This window comes from Quercus suber, unplaced genomic scaffold, assembly GCF_002906115.3.
Source record: "Quercus suber isolate HL8 unplaced genomic scaffold, Cork oak 2.0 scaffold_358, whole genome shotgun sequence".
Taxonomy (NCBI): domain Eukaryota; kingdom Viridiplantae; phylum Streptophyta; class Magnoliopsida; order Fagales; family Fagaceae; genus Quercus; species Quercus suber.
Window position 1 is genome coordinate 720,692 of NW_027069810.1, and position 23,266 is coordinate 743,957.

Below are 23,266 nucleotides of genomic sequence, written 5' to 3' on the forward strand. Positions count from 1 at the left end.
CACAGTAATCCTCACATGGGGCTCTAGGCCCACTATGTTAGATTGGGTCTTTTTCCCCCCACAATAGCCCCTCAAAATTTTAATTTTTCCCTCGCATCCGAGAAGAAATAATAAGATTTTGACCCACCACGCAAGGAAAGAGAAATAAAAATAAAAAAGTTTAAAAGATAGAACTCGTAAATACCCCAGTTTACACGTGCGCGGGTATAGAGACAAGCGCTTCATTATTGCCGCTGTCAGTTTCGTATTCCCAAAGCGTTGTTTTAATAACTCCAGACGGCGTTTTGTCTTTTGCATCCAACGGTGGATTGTTGATCCAATGGACAGGGTCCTTCTTCGGGATTTGGACGGGATGAATTACACCCTTCCACCTGTCCCCGTATATAAACCCTCAGAGGAGGTTATTTTTCTTTACTTTACGCATCCTCAGAATACCCAGCGAACTCATTCATTCAAGACCCTTCAAGCTTCTTCGATTTTCTGTCTTCTTTCCTTCCAGGATCTACCAAGAGTCCATTTTGAGTCTAGGGATTGTTCTCCACTCTCGTCTGTGTAAGTTTCGGCATCTTTTAGTCCTTTATTTTCTTCTCGGCTAGTACTTTCAACCTTCGAAACCCGTTTCCTGGTCATTGCTTCAATCATTCTCTAAAAATGGGTAAATTCCAATATCTCGTCGATAGCCCGGCGTTGATAGAGGAATTTAAGCGAAATTATGGCATACCACGGGGGGTGAATCTGAGATATTGCCCTCCGGTGCGGATACTAACGGCCCGAAGAGAGGGAGATGTCGTAATCCCAATGATAGCCTTCATCAAAGGGGGAATGACCCTCTCAATGGGTTCCATCACCTTGAACTACCTTCGCAACCATAGGCTCTCTCCTGAGCAGTGCGCGCCCAACACCTTTAGGATACTAGGAGCTATCAATGCCTTGAACCTACAATTAGGATTAAGGCTGACCTGGCATGACCTGGTATATATGTATGAGTGTCATAGCCAAAAAGGGGCGGGATACTACCTTAAATCCCGATCCGACATCGTTAGATTGTTCTCCTGCCTTCCCAAATCAAATAAAGGGATGAAAGACGACTATCTAATCGTCTCAGGCGCAGGGCACGACGGTATACACTGTCCGACCGAGCCAGGAGAGCCAGGTGTGACTTCCTAGACTTAGGATTTCTAACAATAGTCTTAGGATCCTCATTCTTCATAACCTGTTTTTTATGCCGTCATATTTCAATCTTCTGACCGGGTTTGTTTATTTGTTTGTTTTTTTTTTTTTTTTATGGAAGATCTACTAATTTCCAAGTTCTATTAGAAATTAGAGATTCCATCTCATCATTTACAGCCTCTTTCCAAAATATAGCATCAGGTGATGTTAAAGCCTCTTTTAAATTTTGGTGATTTTTCTCAATGTTGAAAACATAATAATCAGGACCAAAATCCTTTTCAACTCTAACTCTTTTACTCCTTCTAGGTTCCATTTCAAAATTTTCTTGATTTTGTAAATGTGAAGTAGAAGAACTAGGTTGTGACAAAATATTTTCTTCACCCCCACTATTTTTCAATTTAAAAGGAAATTTTTCTTCATGAAAAATTGCGTCACCAGATTCAAAAATTATTTTGTTTTCAAGATCAAAAAATCTATAGGCTGCACTATTAATCGCATAACCAAGAAAAGCATAAGTAGTAGCTCTTATACCTAATTTAGGCATTTTAGGGTCAGTAAGCCTTACATAAGCAAGACAACCCCATACTCTCAAATATCCCAAATTTGGCTTATGTCCTTTCCACATCTCAAAAGGTGTGGTGTGTGACTTTTTATGTGGCACCCTATTCAAGACATGACATGCAGTTAAAATAGCTTCACCCCAAAAATGTAAAGGTGCACCAGATTCAATTAACATGGCATTTGTTAACTCAATTAAAGTTCTATTTTTTCTTTCAGCCACACCATTAGAAACAGGTGAATATGGTGCAGTAGTTTCATGGATAATTCCCAAAGACTGAACAAATGAGTTGAATGCACTTGATTCATACTCGCGGCCTCTATCACTTCTTATTCTTTTTATTTTTCTACCGAATTGATTTTCAACTTCTTTTAAAAAATCTTGAAATTTTTCAAAAGCATCACTTTTAGTTTTCAACAAATAAATAGTTGTATATTTTGAGAAATCATCAATAAAAGTGATAATATATTTATTTCCTCCACGAGTTAAAATTCCCTCAAATTCACATAAATCGGAGTGAATTAACTCAAGCAATTCGGTATTTCTTATAACACTTTTATGAGGCCTTTTTGTAATCTTAGCTTGGCTACAAGTTTCACATTTTTCAAAATCTTTTGACAGTCTTGGAATTAATCCTAAACTACTCGTAATTCCCACATATCTACTATTTATATGACACAAACGAGCATGCCAAAAATTAATAGAAGAAAGTCTATAAACTGAACTGGTAGATGCTTTATTATTCTCAACATTCAATTTAAACATTCCATCACAAGCATAACCCTTGCCCACAAATAATCCCTTTTTAGTGATTACATAATTATCAGATTCCATAGTTTGCTTGAAGCCAGCCTTGTTAAGCAAAAAGCTTGACATCAAATTCTTCCTCATGGACGGAGTGTAAAGTACATCTTTCAATGTTAGCACGCGTCCAGAAGTGAATTTCAATTCAACCTCACCACTCCCAAAAACCTTAGTTTTGCTAGAGTCACCAAGCATAATAGTTTTTTCTTCTTCAAAAGGAGTGTACAATTTGAACCAATTTTTGTCATAGCAGACATGCCTATTAGCACCAGAATCTGCCCACCACCCTTCAACATATTGCACCATATTGATGTCTGTAATCATAGCCACTAAAGGCTCTTCAGTTACGTTAGCTTGCCGGACAGATTCACGTTTCCGAAATTTGCAAAATCGAGCAATATGCCCACTCTTGCCACAGACAAAACATGATCTATTAAATTGATCTTGTGAAGGGGGTCCTTGGTTCTTATTGTAATTTTTATTCGGGTTTCCCCTTCCTTGAGGTCTATTATTATTTTTAAAGGCTCTCTTTTTAGGCTTCAATTGACCATTTCTAGGAAAATGATTTTTGGGCATATTATTATTGGCTGAAATAAAGTTTATCTTTGTGGTGGAATTACCATTGCTCTCTTGTGTCATGAGTGCATCTTGTCCTCTAGCCTCCTCCTCCACATAGATGCGTGTGATCAAAGTCTCCAAGGATGTCTCCTTTTGTTTGTGCCACAAAGTCTTTTGGAACTCCCTCCAAGATTGTGGTAGTTTATCAATTATGCCCGCTACCACCAAATTGTCTCCAATCTTTATACTTTCGGATCTCAATTCTGCCACAATCATTTGGAAGTCTTGTGCTTGATCCATCACCGATTTTCCATCCACCATTTGGTAACGGAAAAATTTGCTAGCGGCATACTTCTTTGCACCTGCCTCCTCAATATCATACTTGCTTTGTAAAGATTTCCAAATTTTCTTAGCAGAATTGTAAGTTGTATCATAATAATCATAGAAATGATCGGCAAGACAATTCAATAGATAAGAGCGACAATTATATTCATCTTTTGTATACTTATCTATTTTTTCTTGATGGAGAATATATTCTTCCTCACTCATCTCATCAGTAGGAACTTTTGATGGATTCTTGTCAGTGAGGATGTAGGCGACTTTGAGAAGACTCAAGTAGAAGAGGACCTTTCCTTTCCACCTCTTGAAGTGGGCTCCTTTAAAGCGAAAGGGCTTGTTAAGATCTCCAACAAGCTCATTTGGTTTCTTTTGTGTAGGATCCATGTGTTTGAATCTCCTTAAAATTGTTGGTGCAAACACAATAATAATGGAAACAACACTAAGAGAAACTGAATAGTACACTGAATATTATTAATTTAAAGAGAGAAATTACACAACACTATTTGGACTGAGGCGCGGCACTCGCTCTCTTTAAGGAGATTCAAGCCCTTGGTTGGCTAATCTTTGTAACCGATGCAGACCTTCTCTGACTTGTCTCCCCCAAGATACAACAGCCCAACAAATGTTGTATGGCTAGAACAGTTTCTGCACAAAGTGTTCAAGCCCAAAGCTCCACCAGGAGAACACCTTTCTTTGGCCTGAAATTTCTCAAGTATTTAGGAATATTATTGAATTCTCTCTCTCACACAACACTCTTTGCTTTTAACTATTTTCTTCATTCACTCTTAATATGAAATTAGTCCATAGCATAGCCGTATATATAGTCTTCCAACCCTTCACATAACCTACATGTTATTTATTAATTTAGAAAACTTCTCTTAATTTATTTAATCTAACTTACATACAAGTAACTCTTTCTTTAACAAATTATAACTCATCTCTTTATTCATCTTCAATTATTTTGAGTTTCAACATATTTAATTTAAAATGTACTAACACACTTTGTACTTTGCCTTTGAATTTTTGAAAATTTCCTTGTTCCGTAACGGTCTTGAATACCGATTGAACTTCTGGATTCAATAGCTTGCTGGACGGAACAAAAAATAATACGAAAACTCACAACTTGAAAAAGTTGCTATGATCAAATGCTTTTGTCATGTGGTCTCTATAATTTAAGGGTAAGGGTCATATATATATATATATATATATATATATATAATACAAGATAGAAAATCTATTCTAACTTAATCTAAGTGTATATGTGTGTAAAACTCTCTCCTGGAGACTTGAACCCTGGCCCTTGTCCTCCCACAGACATTTATACTTATAGAGTGACCACTGCACTAACGGTGCGCGGTGGTTAAGGATCATATTTCTAGCATAAAAAACATGTGATGTAAGTAGAGCAGGGGGAATTGTCTCCCGGCCACACCAAAATTCACCCTGATGTTATATTTTGTTACTTTTTTTTTGGGTATATATTTATAAATAAATTTGAAGAGAGAGTATTCACCTTTTTGTACGAGCAAAATATGAATTGAATAGAAGAGAAAATAACAAAATTTATAGTAAATAAAACAAGAGAAGAGCAGTCAAAATAAAAAGAAGATAAAAGGATGGATGAATTGTAACATTACGTTATAGAGTAGTGGGGAGATAAAATGTAAAGGTTCGTGAGGGGGAAATATTAGAGAGAGTGTAATTGTAAGCTGAGAAATTAATAAAGAGAAAATTTGTTAATAATGGGAGAGAAAATGTTAGAAATATGTGGATGATATGGTAACTGATGTGGCTCAATTGGAGCGTAGTAATCAAAGTTTTGAATTCCGTTTCGGAGACCGTTCCGGATTGGTCATGGGAATGGAATATTTTGGTACCGATGTGTCCCGGTGCACCGTTCCGAGGTTACGCACTGGATATATATATATATATATGTTGAAAGTAGTGGTAAAAGTTATTTGCATATTGGTATGGTTCAAGTGGCTCTGGTCCATAGATTGTGTGAGGCTGTAGTATTCTCAAAATTTGATATGAAATCAGGATTCTGGCAAATCCAGATTAGTGAGAGTGATAGATACAAAACTGCTTTTACCACTCCTTTTGGACATTATGAGTGGAATGTTATGCCTTTCGGTCTCAAGAATGCCCCTAGTGAGTTCCAAAACATTATGAATGATATTTTCAACTCCTTTAGCCACTTCACCATTGTTTATATTGATGATGTTCTTGTTTACTCCAATTCCATTGATGAACACTGGAAACATTTGTATTCGTTTCTAGATGGTTTTGAAAATTACACAGTTGCTAAGATTTTTGATGCACCTTCAAATGAGAAAAAGGTATGGAACAAAATAATAATAACAATAAAGCCAGTATGCTAGATTATTTCTTTCTCTATGCTATACTGATGTAAATAACATGCTTAAATTTAATATGAATGCAGATACCTATGCAAAATCTTAGCCACAACAAACCTGCCAGCACAAACTTCATAAGATCCAGCCAAGATTCTTCCAGTGCCATTTCATCAATCATCAACACAAATGATGCAACAAAAGGAACAAATGATGGAACAAAAGGAGAAAATGATAAAAGCTCAGAAATTGAACAAATAAGGATAGACCAAACTTCAAACATTGAAGATGAAGAAATAGATGATGATAACATACCCCTCAACATGCTTTACAAGCGTCGACATACTTCAAAAAACAAAGCATTCAAGAAACAAAAAAACAAAATATCGCAATAAACCTCTTTATTACATCACAAAATAAATATCAATAATATTGAATGAATTACCATGCTTTTATCAACTTTTATAAAGCTCTTTATTACATCATAAAATAAATATCAATAATATGGAATGTTACCATGCTTTTATCAACTTTTGTTATACAATATTGCTCTAAAGTTGATTCTTTTTTTGCTGATTACTTCAACAAAATAATTATAATGAATATGTGTTTGCAATTTATAATTGTTACTTCTTATGATAAACTCAATACTAACAAAGTTTTATAACAAATATGTTATAATATATGAACAATATTCTTCATAAAAAATTGCATTAACTATTATAACATTATCCGTGCATCACATGGACAACTTACTAGTTATGTGCAATGCACATGCTATTTTTTACACATGTCAGTTTATTAGAGCAATCTGTAACCTTAGGCTACAAATGGTTTTGTAGCTAAATTTTGTTCAAAAAATTATATTGCCCACAGTGCACACAGCTAAAAGGTAAGAAACTATACAACCGAAGTAGGCATTCGAGACTTTAAAATGAACATAAATTTAGCCAAATTTACAGATAGCATGTTCTTTTTCCTTTCCTTTAATATTCTTTTCACTCTCAGGTTGAAAGTTGAAACACCAATGATGAACATGATTGCCGATGGAGCAGTCGCTCCTCCATTTGTGACCCATCACAATGATCTGAACATGAAACTGTTCATGTGCATTGCACCTGAGCTCTATCTTAAGGAACTCGTTGTTGGTCAACTTAAACCGGGTTTATGAGATAGGAAAGAAATTCAGAAATGAGGGTGTTGATTCGACAAATAATCTAAGTTCACCACCTGTGATATGGCTTTTGCAGCATGCCATCTTCTATAAAGAACAAGAAGGGGAAATATTTTCTCCATCTCGAATCTCTTGCTGAATATGGGAGTAATGTTATAATCATTGCGGGGAATTGATTCCATTGATTTTTGCTGCTAGAGATTGAAAAAAATACCTGACACTTGATAAAAGATACAACTAAAATCACCATTGTCAATAATCCCTTATTCATAGATTAATAAATAATGGCCTTGCCATCCTCAGAATGACCCAAGGGGAAAAATTATTTACAATTTGATTTCTTTTCCATTTCTTTTCTATATATTAAAGGAAGCCTATCTTTATTCATTCTTTAGGGCTGTGCAATAAACCATAATCACATGCTAGAAGTCTGAATGATATAAACAAACCAGGCTTGAATGAGTTATGGGATTGCGACAAAGAGGGCACTCAGGCTTTTCATTGCACCACTCCATAATGCAGTTCCTACAAGAAAGTGAAACAAAATAATAGAGTGAGAAAAAGGAAGAAGAGGGATGGCAAAGAAAAAAAAAAAAGGAGGGCTCCAGCAGAGTACATGAATTTTTACAATCTAAAGAAACAGTACCAGCAAAATATGTGGCCACAAGATGTGGCTGTTGGATATTGGCGATTACTCAGGCAGAGTGTGCATTTGCTAATTCCACTTGTCGTTTGAGACTGGAAAAGATAGAGAAGTTACAAAATGAAGTTAGACATCCATAAGCTGATAGGTAAAGGTCACAAGAAAACAGGAAATTCCCATCATACTAACCAGTTAGATGTTTGATATTGAAGTTGTGATATTAGAGTGAGGTGAACCCCCGGCTCTCTTTTTTTTTCCTCCCTCATTTCTATACTCACTGACTTATAATTTTTCATGAGTAATATGCCCAAATTTTCTGCTTTTATGTTGGTGGAATCATCAGGAATAACCGCTAAATTAATACACAATGAGTTCAAAATTCACTACAAGGGCCAACATTTCAAGATTTTGTACGTTTAAGTTTTGTGATGATTATACATGCTTAGGCACCCCATGAGGCCACTCTTTAACAGTAGGACTTGTCCACTTATCCAAGTGTCAATATATGAGTGCACTGCAAAAGCATTGAATTCAATTTCTATAAACCAGTAATCATGTTGTCTGCAGTATAATTAATAGTGAAGCACTTTGGCTAATGAGCTCTATAGTTAAAATCGCATCTCCTCTTGGATGGATGAGTATACCAAAAAAATAAGTGAAGCACTTCAACCATATTCACCCTTGGAATGCTCCTGCAAAGGGAATCACATTAAATTCTGGTGCCGTGCTTTGATATTACTTTTGGATGTTCTTGCTTTATATCGTTGTTATTGAAGTTAGAGAGCCAGGCCCTGAAATTAATGAGCATCACAGAAGAATTGTATACCTACCTCGGAGACTTTAATTTTGTATCTCCCCTAAACTAACCACCCCCACCGTCCTAAATAAATAAATAAATAAAATAAAAAATAAAAAACCTTCAATGCGAAAGCTGGAAATAGATACCTCCGAAGTTGATGAAGAATCAGACAACCAACTTCCTCTATTATTATCTGTGGATATCAAATTGCCTTCCTCATTCAAAACAGGCAAACCTCGTCCTGCAAACCCAATAATGGAAGAGAGAAATTAAATATAGTAAGCATGGCAACACAATTCGTCAAAATAGTAATACACATGCCAAAAGAGTTATCACATGGAACTAGTAATGAAAAGGATTGGATCTAATTCATCTTCATCAAGAACTAATATTATTTAAATAATAAAATGACAAAATTTGGCTACAAACTTGATGCCTACAACTCCTACTAAAAAAATTAATATGACTACATATTTTGCAAATCTAACCGTTAGATTGCATGTTCTTTTATGTTCTTAATATGCATTTCAAATTTTGTGCTAATTGGACGTTAATAACTATTTGACCCATAAACTTATTTTTTATATATAATTTTATACGGAAAAAATTTGCAATTTAAACATTTGATTGATAATATAACTACTAACCTTTGATTTTCAAAAAAATTTGTAAGCATGAAGAATATAAGAAGAAACTATAATCCAATGGTGAATTCTCAAAATTCGCATCCAATAAAAAAAAATATTGAGTGGAGTTGTAACCATTGGTTACAACCAAGTTTGTAGATAAACTTTGTCTTGTTTAAAATAATACTCAAAAAAAAAAAGTTGTCGCATCAGAAATTTTCAGGTGCTCCAACAGAATCTCACTAAATTTATAAAGTTGATATCTCTCATCCAATCTAGTGGTTAAGCTAGCATATGGCCTGTGATATATACATAAATAAATACCTATCTAATATATACACACTTTTCTTTCTTTCTTTCTTTCTTTCTTTCTTTTTTGCCAATGTGCATATATAAATGCCTATACATTATGTATGCATGTATAGCTAACAACTTCAATATACACGTATAACAAGATATAGCTAGTGTATGATCCTACAAAACTAATAGACTACAAAGAAGGTTAGTGGATAAAGCTACTAGCACTACCAAAAAAAAAAAAAAAAGGGGAATCTTATCACTGCCTTCGTAAAAATAGGTTCCTTAACCTGAAGACTGATGAGTACAGTGAATGTTTAATAATTTGTCATTCATTTATACAGCTGAAGGAAGATGCAACGCCAATTTTAAATCTTGCGGAATCCTTGTTGGCATCCATTTCAGGGATTATGACAGCAGTTGTATGCATAGAGAAAGAACATGAAAACTTCATTGAATTTGGATGCTACCTTTACAGGGCTTCTCTGGCCATAATGGAGTTGCTCAAAGCAGAGAATTCACCAGAAAATGCAATAGAGATTCTACAAACACTATCCCTAAACGTTGACTTGGCCAAGGATCTTGTGAAGAGATGCCAAGAAGTCATTGATGCAATTTCAGATAATGAACTAGGAAGCATTATAGCACAGCTTAAGGGGGTGATAAATAACACAGGAGAATCCCTGAGCTTGCTACCATCTTCCACCTTTGGAGACCAAGAATATGTAAAAGTTGCTATTAGGTCATTATCAAATGAGATGCAGAAAGCTCAATTTGGAATTGGCCAAACTCTTGCGGTTAACACCAAGCAGCATGATACAAGGACATTGTCTTTGAAGAAGCAACTGAAGGAGGAACCAGCACCACAAGAGACAGATCTCTATCCCATTAATGTTGATGTTTCTATAAACGATCATCAATTCTTGAATATGCCTCAAAAAATTGAGGCAGTAAGGAGCAGAAGTTCTGACGTCACTAGAAAACCTGGAAACATGAACAGATCCTTAAACACATTGCCAAAGGCGACTCAGTACATGGAGCCTCTTTATGAAACTTTCTTTTGCCCACTAGGAAAGAAGATCATGGACAATCCAGTCACCATAGAAACCGGAGTAACCTATGAAAGGAATGAAATTACTGAATGGTTTGAGAAGTTTGAAAAATCAGAGGACATTTTCTGCCCACTCACAGGGCAGAAGCTAGTGAGTAGGGCTTTCAACACAAACAAAGCTCTGAAGTCTACAATAGAGGAATGGCTGGAAAGGAATGAAGCATCTAGGATCAAGGTAGCACGGACAGCTTTGTCTTTAGCCAGTTCAAAGGATATGGTACTGGAAGCAATAAAAGATTTGCAAACTATCTGCCAGAGGAAAAGATACAATAAGGTACAGGTTCGCAGTGTTGGACTAATGCCATCTCTCATTAAGTTTCTGGAGTACAAAGACAGAGATGTTAGATGTGCAGCAATGGAAGTATTACAACTATTGTCAGAGGATGATGATGAAAATAAGGTTTTAGCTCTTCACAGTTCTCTGATTTCAATATTATATTAACTAAGACCCACGCAATGCATGGGAATAGATAATTATTTCATAGTTATAGTATAATATATAATTTTTTTCTCTAAATTGTGGAAAATAATTTTTTCTCCCCAAAAATTAAACAATTTCTAAAATGAACAAAACTTAGTTTTCAACCAGTACTCCAAAAACTTATTCCAATCAGCCAACCAAATTAATTAAAAATAATGGAAAAAACAGCAGCAACAACACCAACAATAACATAGAAGAACCTAAAAAGCTAAACCAGAGACACCCATTAATCCTATGATCAAGAAAACAACTAGCAAAAACCAAAAATAGAAAATCTCATAATTTGCAAAAAAACAAAAATAGCAAACCTCATAATATTGGCAACATATTCGCTCCCACACTCACCGTCACATTGCCCATTAAAACTAACCCCCTAGAAAAATTCAACTCAGGAACAACAACACAATTACAATTAATCTTCTAATACTTTTCTGATTCATAGGCTGTTTTCAAATTTGTTATTGTACTAAATTAATGTATTTAGAATTATTTAAAAATAATAACAGATTAGACGTAGATGTTGATGTCGCTCAACTTGAGCATAGTAACAATAAATGCTACACTTCAACTTTTAAATATATATAGATAATGAAAAACAATATGATGAATAGGAACTTAACCTATAGTCTTAGGTATGTTTTTGTTTGTCAAAATTATGAACACAGAAATGGTGACTTTACAGGAGACAAAACTTAGTCTCAATCAGTTGTATGACAAAACAAGGCCTGCCATTGTGGTCAGTTATAGATATTTAATGAATTTTTGGAAGTATACTTTGCTACCCTATTAGTGTGGCGGGGAACCTCAGCTGCAATTATCTAGACCTGAGATTGAACCAAGCAGACCAATCTTTATCTGCAACTTCCATTCATGAACTTTAAACCTATTTGAACAAGCACTAATTTTTCAAGGATTCTAGATGTGCATTTGGCTTTCTATTATTGGTGTCTTGTTTATATCTATCTACTGTGAGTATTTGCACTTAATGACTTCACCAAAAGTGAAAACCATATCTTATTCTTAGATATATGTAATCTTTGGTGGTTAATTTTGCAGGAAATGATCTCTAAAACAATGAATATTTCAACAATAATTGATATGCTGTCAAGTAGTCACCAACCAATAAGGCATGCATCCCTGCAGTTCTTGCTTGAGCTCTCAAAATCCCTATCTTTGTGTGAGAAAATTGGGTCAGTTCCTGGGGGAATTCTAATGCTGATCAATATTAAATACAAACATTCAATTGATGCATTTGCTTCAGAAAAAGCAGATGGAACCTTAAGGAACCTAGAGAAGGTGCCAAATAACATTAAGCACATGGCAGAATGTGGACACTTGGAACCCCTTTTAGATCATCTTACTGAAGGTAATGCTCAAAACTTCTTCTCAGTCTTTCCAAGCTACCTCCAAGTAATTAAAAATAAAAATGTTTTGAAACAGAACAAATAAGACATTCAAAGCTATATTTAAGAGAAACATAGTTACAGAACAAGAGTAGCAGCTAAATTATACAGAAATTGAAGAAACTGAAAATGTATTTGGACTTTTGTTATGAACCATTTGTATAACTCCAAAGAGATCATATACTAACGGCATAGTTTGTAGAAAGCCATATGCTCTAACCAAAAGTAATGCTGACAAAAAATGAATCCAATAAACAGGTTGTGAAGAAATGAAGATGGAAATGGCAAGTTACCTTGGGGAAATTGTTCTTGGACATGACAGCAAAACCTTTGTGGCTGTGAGGGCTTCCCCCCATCTTGTAAAAATGGTTCAGAGTGGAAACAGTCTGAGCAGAACCGCAGCATTTAAAGCTCTGGCTCAGATCTCATCCTACCAGCCAAATGCAAAAATACTTGCAGAAGCTGGAGTAGTTAAAATAATGGCTGAAGAGATGTTCAGTAGGACGATCTATGATGAGCCTATGAACTCAAAAATAGAAGCAGCAGCAATACTAGCAAATATATTCGAGTCTGAGCTTGAGCTTGAGAAGCTCCAAGTGAATAATCATGGCCACACTATAACTTCTGACTATGTGGTCTACAACATCTTCGACATGCTGAAGAACTCAACCCCTGATAAACTCAACATCTATCTTATCAGAATTATCTTATGCCTGACAAAGACCCAAAAATCAATAGCCACCATTGTCTCAGTGGTCAAAACGACTGAAGCAAGCCACACCCTGACTGAACTCATCAATAATCCACATGATGATCTTGCCATAACAACAATTAAGCTGCTGTGTACACTTTCACCCTACATGGGCCACACACTAGCTGAAAGACTCTGCAAAACTGGAGGCCAACCTGAGAGCCTATTCCAGAGTCCTAATGAAATAAACCAAATCACAGAGAGACATGCAGTTTCAGCAAAATATGTGGCAAAACTCCCCCACCAAAACCTAACGCTAAACCTAGCCATTCTGAGCAAGAATGCAGTCCCTACAATCCTAAAAACAATCAATCAAATCCAAAGAAGTGGAACAAGATCAAGCAGGTATGCAAGTGCTTATTTAGAAGGCTTAGTGGGCACTCTAGTCAGATTCACAACAACACTATATGAACCTCAGATATTGTTTCTAGCAAGAAACTACAATTTCACATCAGTGTTCACAGAGCTGCTCATAAAAACATCTAGTGATGAAGTTCAGAGGTTATCAGCAATTGGGTTGGAAAATCTCTCATCACAGTCGATAAATCTGTCAAAAGCACCTCAAATTAAGAGAACCAAGTTTGTGAAGTTGTTCTACTTACCCAAGTTCCTATCTTTTGGTTCATCGAAGAGGAGGAAACTACCGGGTTGCCCAGTTCACAGAGGGGCTTGTTCTTCACAGAACACATTCTGTTTAGTTGATGCAAAGGCAGTTGAGAGGCTGTTGGCTTGTTTGGACCACGAGAATGTTGAAGTAGTTGAAGCTGCATTGTCAGCTATAATTACATTGCTAGATGAAAAAGTTGATGTGGACAAGAGTGTGAGCATGTTGAGTGAAGTAAATGCTGTACAACGTGTTCTAAATTTGGTGAAAGAGCACCAGCAAGAGGGTCTATGGCAAAAGTCACTTTGGGTGATTGACAAGTTCTTGATGAAAGGTGGGGACAAGTCTGCTTCGGATATATCACAGGATAGGTTGTTGCCTGCAACATTGGTGAATGCTTTCCATCATGGGGATGGCAAAACGAGGGAGATGGCTGAGAAGATTTTGAGGCATTTGAATAAGATGCCAAATTCCTCTACTTCCAACTATACCATGTAAAATCGTCCCTTTTCCTTTCTCTTCTTTATGGTCTTATTGTAATGCTGCTATTGACAAAGTTGTTAAGAATATAAAGTGAGAAAGAGAAAGCCGGAATAGTTTGTATATTGATGTATATTATGTGTCTACGACACTATACAATAGAGATCCTTATATACGCTAAGTATGTGTAAAGTACAAGTAATATGAGTATATTACAAGATACAAACACAATATACTAGGCTAAGCCTGATGGGCTAGGTTAGACTAACCTATATACTAACACCCCCCCTCAAACTTGAGGTGGAAAGGAGGAAGCCAATTGGGGTTTGGATATAAGATCTCGAAGACAACCAAGTGGGTGAGTTTTGGTGAAGATATCAGCAAGTTGGTTGGTAGAGGTGATAGGCCAAGAATATATTGACCCCTCGGTGTCACTCAAGGTAGTAGAAAGGGCTTTGCTTTTCCCAATGGTCTTGAGATAAGTTGGACATCCTTGTTTCATATGTCCAAAGCCTTGACACTCGAAGCATTTTAGTCTGGAGGGAACAATGTATTGACCGCCATCCCTAACATCCTTCTTCCCTTTATCTTGTCTCTTAAACTGTGAAGAACTGGATTGCTTACGGTCTTTGTCGAATCCTTTCGCATTGGCATTCTTCATGAAATTTTTGAATTGCCCTGTGATATAAGATTTCATCTTAGAATCTTCATCATCCGAAGACTCATCGGTGTCACTGCTTTTGGCCTTCAGTGCCATGCTCTTGCTCTTGCTTGATTTCTCGATCCTAGACAAACCCAATTCATAGGTTTGCAGGTTGCTAATCGGCTCTGTCAAAGGAATTTGATCAATGTCCTTTGATTCCTTAAGTGATCTTGGCATGGAATCTCTCTGGAAGAGATTTGAGCACCTTTCTAACAATCTCGGGTTCGAGAATGGTTTCTCTAAGATTAAATGTAGAGTTCACTATGTCCTTGAGCTTGGCATAGAACTCATCAAATGACTCATCCTCCTTCATCTTAATCTCTTCAAAGTTTGTAGTAAACCTTTGAAGTTTTGAATCCTTAACAACCTTAGTTCCTTTATAGGTTGTCTAGAGGATAGTCCATGCTTCCTTAGCAGTTTCAATTGAGAATATTTTCTTGAACTTTTCATTGGTGGCCGCACTAAATAAAGCATTCAATGCTCTACTATTGAAGTTTGCCACTTTGATCTTAGCATCATCCCAATCAGCTAGCACTTCCTTTAGCTTGGTCTAGCCTATTTCCATAGCTTGTTACACCTTTTCATCTAAAGATTACAAGAAAGCTCTCATGCGTACTTTCTAGTATACATAGTTAATGCCATTAAATAAAGGAGGTATAATTAAAGATTGTCCTTTATCCAGGACAAACAGGGGTTAATAGATCATGATGAGGAGGCAGAAATATCCCTCCAAAAGGTTCGTCCACAAGGCTCGTCCAAGCCATGGGGAGGTCGTCCAGGCCAATGGAGTCGACACTCGTCCTTACCTCCTTCGTACTGAGGAGCAAGGACGAGGCATTGTGAAAAAGGCCCGTCCATCCGTAAGGATGGACGAGCCTTCATCATAGTGACATCTTGTCTCTGCCAAAGGTAGAGAGGGCAAGGTGAAAGGTTGCGTCTACTCTCAATGAGCGCAATATTCCAGCAACCGTTCCGCAGTAAATAATCAGTTATAGCAGTTACGAGCGGTTGCTCTCAAAATCCGCAACAACCGGAGAAGTTGCAAGGTAACCGTTTTTACCGAACACTATATAAAGGGGCAATCGGCAAGGAGGCAAGGGATAAAAATTTCTGGAAGAGAAAAACAAACATTTTCTGAGTTGTATTTTCTTTAGACGACGAGTGACAATATTAACTTTGCCATCGGAGGACCCTGGGCCGGCACCCACCGGTCTCCTCTGATCTGATTTTGTTTTACAGGATTCTCTCCAAGATCAAGACCCGGGGATCTTCAGCCCACTGATTTCTGTAAGCATATCAGTTGGCGCCGTCTGTGGGAAAGAAATTAGATTGTATTCATCGCACTTCAAGTCTATTTGCCATATCTACTATTTCTTTCTCTGGAAAAAGGGCTGAGATGGTCCGGACGAGATCGGGGGCTACCAGTCCAGGCCCCCAGGAGAGTAGAGACGCTTCTAGTAATCCCCTTCGCGGCCAGCAATCAGCGCCTGCCATGCAGCCCTCTTCTGCTCAGCAAATGCAATCCATGGCCGCGGCCATGGCGGAACTGACTCGCCAGAATCAAGACTTGCAAAGGGAGATTAACTTTAGAAGGCAGAGGCAGGAGGCTCATGGGGACGAACGTGAACAAATTCCAGAAGGAGAGAGAAACCTTGGATCGGAAAGTCAATCAAGAGGTGCAGCTTCACGGAGGGTACCGCATTTGGAGAAAGAGGTGGACCAAATGAGGAAGGTCATGGACGAAATGAGAGAGAGCATGAGAAGGACCAATCCTGTAGAAGATTTGGTTCACAGAACTGATTCACCCTTTGTCTCATCCATTAATAGCCACCCTTTGCCACCAAAGTTCAAGATGCCTACTTTAGACTCATATGATGGCACTCGTGACCCTTTTGACCATATTGCTACCTTTAAGACCACTATGCATCTTCAAGGGGTTCCGGATGAAATAATGTGCAGAGCCTTTCCAACTACCCTTAAAGGGCCAGCGCGAGTCTGGTTCAGCAAAATACTTCCGAGTTCAGTAAGTTCTTTTGAGGAGTTGAGCAAATTATTTGTTAATAATTTCATTGGAGGACAGAGACATAAGCGTTCCTCGTCCAGCTTACTGACCATAGAGTAAGGAGAGAATGAAAGTTTGCGCTCTTTCATCACGCGCTTCAACAAGGAAGCCCTGAGCATGGACGAGGTAGATGACAAGCTATTGTTGGCAGCTTTTCATAATGGGGTCAACTCCGACTTGTTCATACATAAGCTTTACGAGAAGGAACCTCAGTCCATGGCTGAGCTCGTCCATTCAGCCCAAAACTTCATGAATGCAGAAGACGCGATTATAGCTAAGAAGAGGAAGAGGGCTGAGAGAATGGAAACCAATCCTACTCGTCATTCCGAACAAGGTCCTCGTTCAAAGAAGGGACGGACGGAGGATAAGAGAGATCGAGAGAAGAGGGCAGGTCCGTCAGCAAGGAACCAACAGTACACTCCTTTGAGTGTGCCACTCGAGCAAGTCCTTATGCAAATCAAGGACGAGCCTTCCTTAAAGTGGCCAGAAAAGATGAAGGGAGATCCCAATAAGCGCAACAGAAACAAGTATTGTCGCTTCCATAGAGACCACGGGCATGACACGGACGAGTGTTTCGACCTGAAGCAGCAGATCGAGAATCTCATCAGACAAGGGAAGCTGAAAAATTTCCTTGGACGAGATCGCAAGGACGAGAAACTGAAAGCGAAGGTAGAAGACTCGCCACGACCACCGCTCGGAGAAATAAGGATCATTCTAGGAGGAAGTTCTGCAGGACAGTCCGCCAAGTCAAAGAAAGCCTATTTGAAAGTGGTCCAGAGCGTTCAGCTCTCTGGACGATCACCATGTGCAGGGGTTTCGGACGAGCAGGCAATCACCTTCACGGACGAGGATGCAGAGAGAGTCCACCACCCTCATGACGACGCTATTGTCGTCACCCTCCTTATTGCAGACTACAAGACTAGAAGGGTGTTGATAGATAATGGGAGTTCTGCTGATATCTTATACTATTCAGCCTTTCAGCAGATGAGGTTAGGACGAGACTTGCTCCGCCCAACGAGTTCCCCCCTAGTAGGCTTTGGTGGGATGAAGGTGCAACCTGTGGGTAGCGTTTCGTTACCAGTGACAGTAGGGGCATATCCGCAGCAAGTTACCAAGGAAGTGAACTTCCTTGTAGTTGACTGCTCGTCTTCTTACAACGCAATAATTGGGAGGCCAACTCTGAATAGGTGGAAGGCGATTACATCCACTTACCACTTGTCAGTCAAGTTCCCAACAGAGCATGGGATAGGCCAAGTACAGGGAGACCAATTAGCAGCAAGGGAGTGTTATCTAGCTATGCTGGCTGCGGACGAGCAAGTTCAAGCAATGATTATCGAAGAGAAGAAAGTTGTGGCAGAACCTGTTGAAGCGTTGGAAGATATCCCTTTAGATGATGATAACCCTGAGAGATGTACCAGGGTTGGAGCAGATCTGGAAGTGAAGGTCAAGAAAGATCTTATTAGTTTTTTAAAAAGAAACAGGGATGTGTTTGCATGGAGTCATGAAGACATGCCGGGTATAGACCCTAGTGTCATTACCCACCGTCTGAGCATATGCCCTTCCTCGAAGCCAATCAGTCAAGTTCCCAACAGAACATGGGATAGGCCAAGTACAGGGAGACCAATTAGCAGCAAGGGAGTGTTATCTAGCTATGCTGGCAGCGGACGAGCAAGTTCAAGCAATGATTATCGAAGAGAAAAAAGTTGTGGTGGAACCCATTGAAGCGTTGGAAGATATTCCTTTAGATGATGATAACCCTGAGAGGTGTACCAGGGTTGGAGCAGATCTGGAAGCGAAGATCAAGAAAGATCTCATTTGTTTTTTGAAAAGAAACAGGGATGTGTTCGCATGGAGTCATGAAGACATGCCGGGTATAGACCCTAGTGTCATTTCCCACCGTCTAAGTGTATGCCCTTCCTCAAAGCTAGTGCGACAAAAGAAGATGGTGTTTGCCCCAGAGAGAGACAATGCTATTAAGGAGGAAGTTCAAAAGTTAATTGCAGCGAAGTTCATTCGAGAGGTATACTGTCCTGACTGGTTAGCCAATGTGGTCATGGTCAAGAAGGCAAACGGCAAATGGAGGATGTGCGTTGATTTCACTGACTTAAACAAAGCTTGTCCCAAGGATAGTTACCCGTTACCACGCATTGATCAACTGGTAGATTCTACTGCAGGACATAAGTTGCTCAGTTTCCTGGATGCATTCTCTAGATATAATCAGATTAGGATGGACGAAGCGGACCAAGAGAAGACGTCCTTTGTCACTAGTCAGGGATTATTTTGTTATGATCTAATGCCTTTTGGTTTGAAAAATGCTGGAGCAACGTACCAACGACTGGTCAATCATATGTTTCATCCACAGATCGGGCGGAATATGGAAGTCTATATAGACGATATGTTGATAAAAACCCAGGACGAGGGAAGGCATCTGGATGACTTGCAGGAAGCTTTAAGACATTGAGGCAGTATCACATGAAGTTGAACCCTAGCAAATGCGCTTTTGGAGTATCATCAGGGAAATTCCTAGGGTTTATGGTTTCCAACAGAGGAATCGAAGCAAACCCTGACAAAATTCAAGCAATTTTGAGTATGAAACTTCCGAGCAATGTTAAAGAAGTCCAATCCCTCACCGGACGAGTTGCCGCCCTCAACAGTTTTGTTTCTAAAGCTACTGACAAATGTCTGCCATTTTTTAAGGTTCTTAAAAAAGCGTTTGAATGGACCGATGAGTGTCAGAAAGCTTTCGAAGATTTGAAAACGTATCTCACTAAGGCCCCTTTGTTAAGCCTGTCCGTGCAAGGAGAACAGTTGTATTTATATTTGGCAGTCACTCCACACGCAGTGAGCTCAGCATTAGTGAGGGAAGAAGACAAGGTACAAAGACCTGTATATTACACCAGCAAGGCATTGAGGGGAGCAGAAGGACGATATCCCCTAATGGAGAAATTAGCTTTTGCATTGATAACAGCCTCCAGAAAACTAAGACACTACTTTCAAGCTCATGTCATCAACGTCATGACAGACCACCCACTTAAGAAGGCAATGAACAAATTGGAGGCTACAGGATGTTTGATCCAATGGGCCGTCGAGCTCAGTGAGTTCGACATAAGATATCAACCGAGGCATGCCATAAAAGTTCAAGCTCTGGCAGATTTCATCGCGGAGTTTACTTCAAGTGGTGACGAAGGGGTGACAAGGATAATGCTAGGTGGGTCGTCTATGTTGATGGTTCATCTACTCAGCATGCAGGAGGAATAGGTGTGGTTTTACAATCCCCAGAGGGGGACAAGCTAAAACACAAAGTCCGTTTGCAGTACCAGACAACTAACAATGAAGCTGAGTATGAAGCTCTTCTCAAGGGGATGGAATTAGCCAAGTCCATAGAGGCAAAGTCACTCCTCTTCCTGGGAGATTCGCAGTTAATCATAGGTCAAGTGAATGGAATGTTTGAGGCAAAGGAAGAGCGAATGAGGAAGTATCTGGACCGAGTAATGCGCATTATAAAAAAGTTTGAAGAAGTTAGCTTCGTCCAAATCCCAAGGGAGGAAAACATGGAAGCTGATGCCTTAGCAAAAGAAGCTTCAGCGAGGGAAGCCATAGACGAGTCAGATGAAATTCAATATATGCCAAGTGTAAATATCCCAGTGATACTACAGGTGGAAGATAGAGAAAATTGGATGGCTCCAATTGTGTCATACCTCAAAGACGGACGACTCCCAGAAGAGAGGGACGAAGCTAGGAAGTTAAGGGTAAGAGCAGCCAGGTACATTCTTATAGACGAAATTCTTTATAAGAGAGGTTTTTCCCAGCCTTATCTCAAGTGCTTAGCCCCAGACGAAGCAAACTACGTAATAAGGGAAATTCATGAAGGAGCATGTGGAAATCACTCAGGAGCCAGGTCACTCGTTCACAAGATCGTCCGTGCAGGGTATTATTGGCCAAATATGCAAGCTGACGCCAAGGCCTACGTCAAGGTCTACGATCAATGCCAAAGGTTTAGCAACATTCCCAGGCAACCATTAGAGTACTTGACTCCAATGACAGCCCCGTGGCCTTTTGCACAATGGGGTCTAGACATTCTGGGCCCATTTCCTTTGGGTACAAGGCAAATGAAATTCCTCGTGGTTGTCATTGACTATTTTACCAAGTGGGTAGAGGCAGAGTCTTTGGCCAACATCACACAGCAAAATGTCAAGAACTTCGTGTGGAAAAACATTGTGTGCAGATTTGGAGTACCTAGGGTGCTGGTATTAGACAACGGACGACAATTTGACAATGCACTTTTCAAAGATTTTTGCATGCATTTTGGAATTCAAAATCACTACTCTTCGCCAGCCCACCCACAAGCTAATGGCCAAGCGGAAGTCGCAAACCGATCCTTGTTAAAGATAATCAAGACTCGGCTTGAGGGGGCTAAGGGAATACGGCCAGATGAGCTACCAGGTGTCTTGTGGGCATATAGAACGACAGCAAGAACTCCTACAGGGGAAACTCCTTTCAAGCTAGCTTATGGAACAGAAGCAGTCATACCTGCAGAAGTGCACATGGCCAATCATAGAGTGGCAGCGTATCAAGACAAAGATAACGAGGAATAACTCCGTTTGGACCTTGATTTGATAGACGAGGTAAGGATGGACGCTGAACAAAGGATGGCACGGTACAAAAACCTCATGGCTAGGCGGTATGATGCGATGGTGAAGCCAAGGCGTTTCAACATAGGAGACCTCGTCCTGAAAAGGGTTTCCTTGGCAACAAAGAACCTAGCATATGGGAAGTTAGGACCAAACTGGGAAGGCCCCTACAGAGTCGTCAACTGCAAAAGACAAGGATCCTATTATTTGGAAGCCCTTGATGGAAGGAAGTTGGAGCATCCTTGGAATGTGGAGCACTTGAGGAAGTACTATTAGTAAAATGTTGGCTTGGAGGAGCATGACTCTGGATGAGCTCAAGGATTAAAAACAAAACTTTGTTATTATATATTGTGTGGCTTTATTATTGTGTTAAACTTATGGACAACGTTATAGTCTGTTTGAATAAAGGCATTAGCCTATGAAGTGTATGCCCCGTCTTGAAACAATATGTTATGTTATGTATATAATGTTTTGTGCAATATTGATTTTCATGTGGCCAAGAGCTGAAAAGCTCAAGACGAGAAAATTCTCTGGACGCGGAGATGTATCGTTTAAATTTTTTCCAAGGCAAATTTGTCCGAATAAAGGGGCGAAATGAAATTTATGCCATCTAAATAACCTCGTCCAAAACAAAAGACGAGGTAAAACTTGATATCCAAGTAAACTCGTCCAAGTCAAAGGACGAGGTGAAACTTGATATCCAAGTAAACTCGTCCAAAACAAAGGACGAGGTAAAACTTGATATCCAAGTAAACTCGTCCAAGTCAAAGGACGAGGTGAAACAAACTTACACCCGTCATGAGGTTAACGTACACTCGTTCATACAAGGGATGAAGTAAAATATTATCTCAAGTATGAACAAGTGCATAGATGAGTGCTTTTGCAATCGAAGATATCTGTCCATGGACGAATAAAAATACATAGCCTCAGGACGGAAATTGGCAAAAACAAATAAAAAAAAAAAGAAAAAAAATCAATGAAGCTGAATTGTTACTTCATGGATAAATCACACTTAGTGAAATTCCAACAAAAATGGTAAAAATGTGTAAAATGGACGAGCTAAACATCAAGACTAGTATGTGAAAAATAAAGACTCATTCATACACATATTAAAGAAAGACAACAATAGTCATTCAGCTGTTCCAAGGGCGGACAACTAATGTCCAAACACCCTTATAACATAAAAATTGTTTTGCATAAACTCGTCCTTAAACTATGGACGAGCTGAATTTACTTACATTACAATAAAAAGGTCCTAAAATAATGGACCAAAAGAAAAGTAAAAATACAAAAGATAATTAAGTTAAGACTTCGTCCTTAAGCTGGTGGAGCATCAACATGGGAATCGTCTTGAGGAGGCAAAGTTGAGGCGTCGTCCTCAATATTGACGTCTTCAGAGCCAGTTTGGAGGAGAGAGCTGGTTGCAGTAGCGTTCAAATTAAGCTTGATGGAGCTAAAGTCAACTTCAAGGAAGTTTTCCATAGCCTCCATCCTGAAATCCTCAAAGCCAGCCGCATAGTTGGTGTCCAAGAGATCAGTACATTGCTTGGACGCCCTGAATTCAGTCACCGCGTCTTCTCGTGCTTTAGAGAGAAGAGAACTCAGCTCGTCATTCTTTTTCTAAAGATGATCAAGATGAGTATCCTTCTCCACAGCGTCAGTCCTCAGCTCCTCGATCAAATTTTCTAACTCTTTTGCCTTCTCATTAGCATTAGCA

General features: G+C 38.9%; 2 protein-coding genes and 1 long non-coding RNA gene across 3 annotated transcripts; 2 read left to right on the plus strand and 1 right to left on the minus strand.

The window, feature by feature from the left end:
- Positions 1 to 7,159: 7,159 nt before the first annotated feature.
- On the minus strand, positions 7,160 to 8,669 carry LOC136061865 (uncharacterized). Its single transcript, XR_010623721.1, has 3 exons — positions 8,547 to 8,669; positions 7,605 to 7,696; positions 7,160 to 7,483 (listed from the first exon to the last, which is right to left on the minus strand). It is a non-coding gene; the product is annotated as an uncharacterized LOC136061865 (long non-coding RNA).
- Positions 8,670 to 9,647: 978 nt separating this feature from the next.
- LOC136061858 (putative U-box domain-containing protein 42) lies at positions 9,648 to 14,334 on the plus strand. Its single transcript, XM_065760230.1, has 3 exons — positions 9,648 to 10,834; positions 11,972 to 12,281; positions 12,577 to 14,334. The coding sequence occupies exons 1-3, from the start codon at positions 9,734 to 9,736 to the stop codon at positions 14,169 to 14,171; spliced, it is 3,006 nt and encodes a 1,001-aa protein (XP_065616302.1). The 5' UTR covers positions 9,648 to 9,733; the 3' UTR covers positions 14,172 to 14,334.
- Positions 14,335 to 19,390: 5,056 nt separating this feature from the next.
- Positions 19,391 to 21,513, plus strand: LOC136061855 (uncharacterized). The gene is made up of 2 exons (XM_065760222.1): positions 19,391 to 20,126; positions 20,168 to 21,513. The coding sequence occupies exons 1-2, from the start codon at positions 19,391 to 19,393 to the stop codon at positions 21,511 to 21,513; spliced, it is 2,082 nt and encodes a 693-aa protein (XP_065616294.1).
- Positions 21,514 to 23,266: the final 1,753 nt, after the last annotated feature.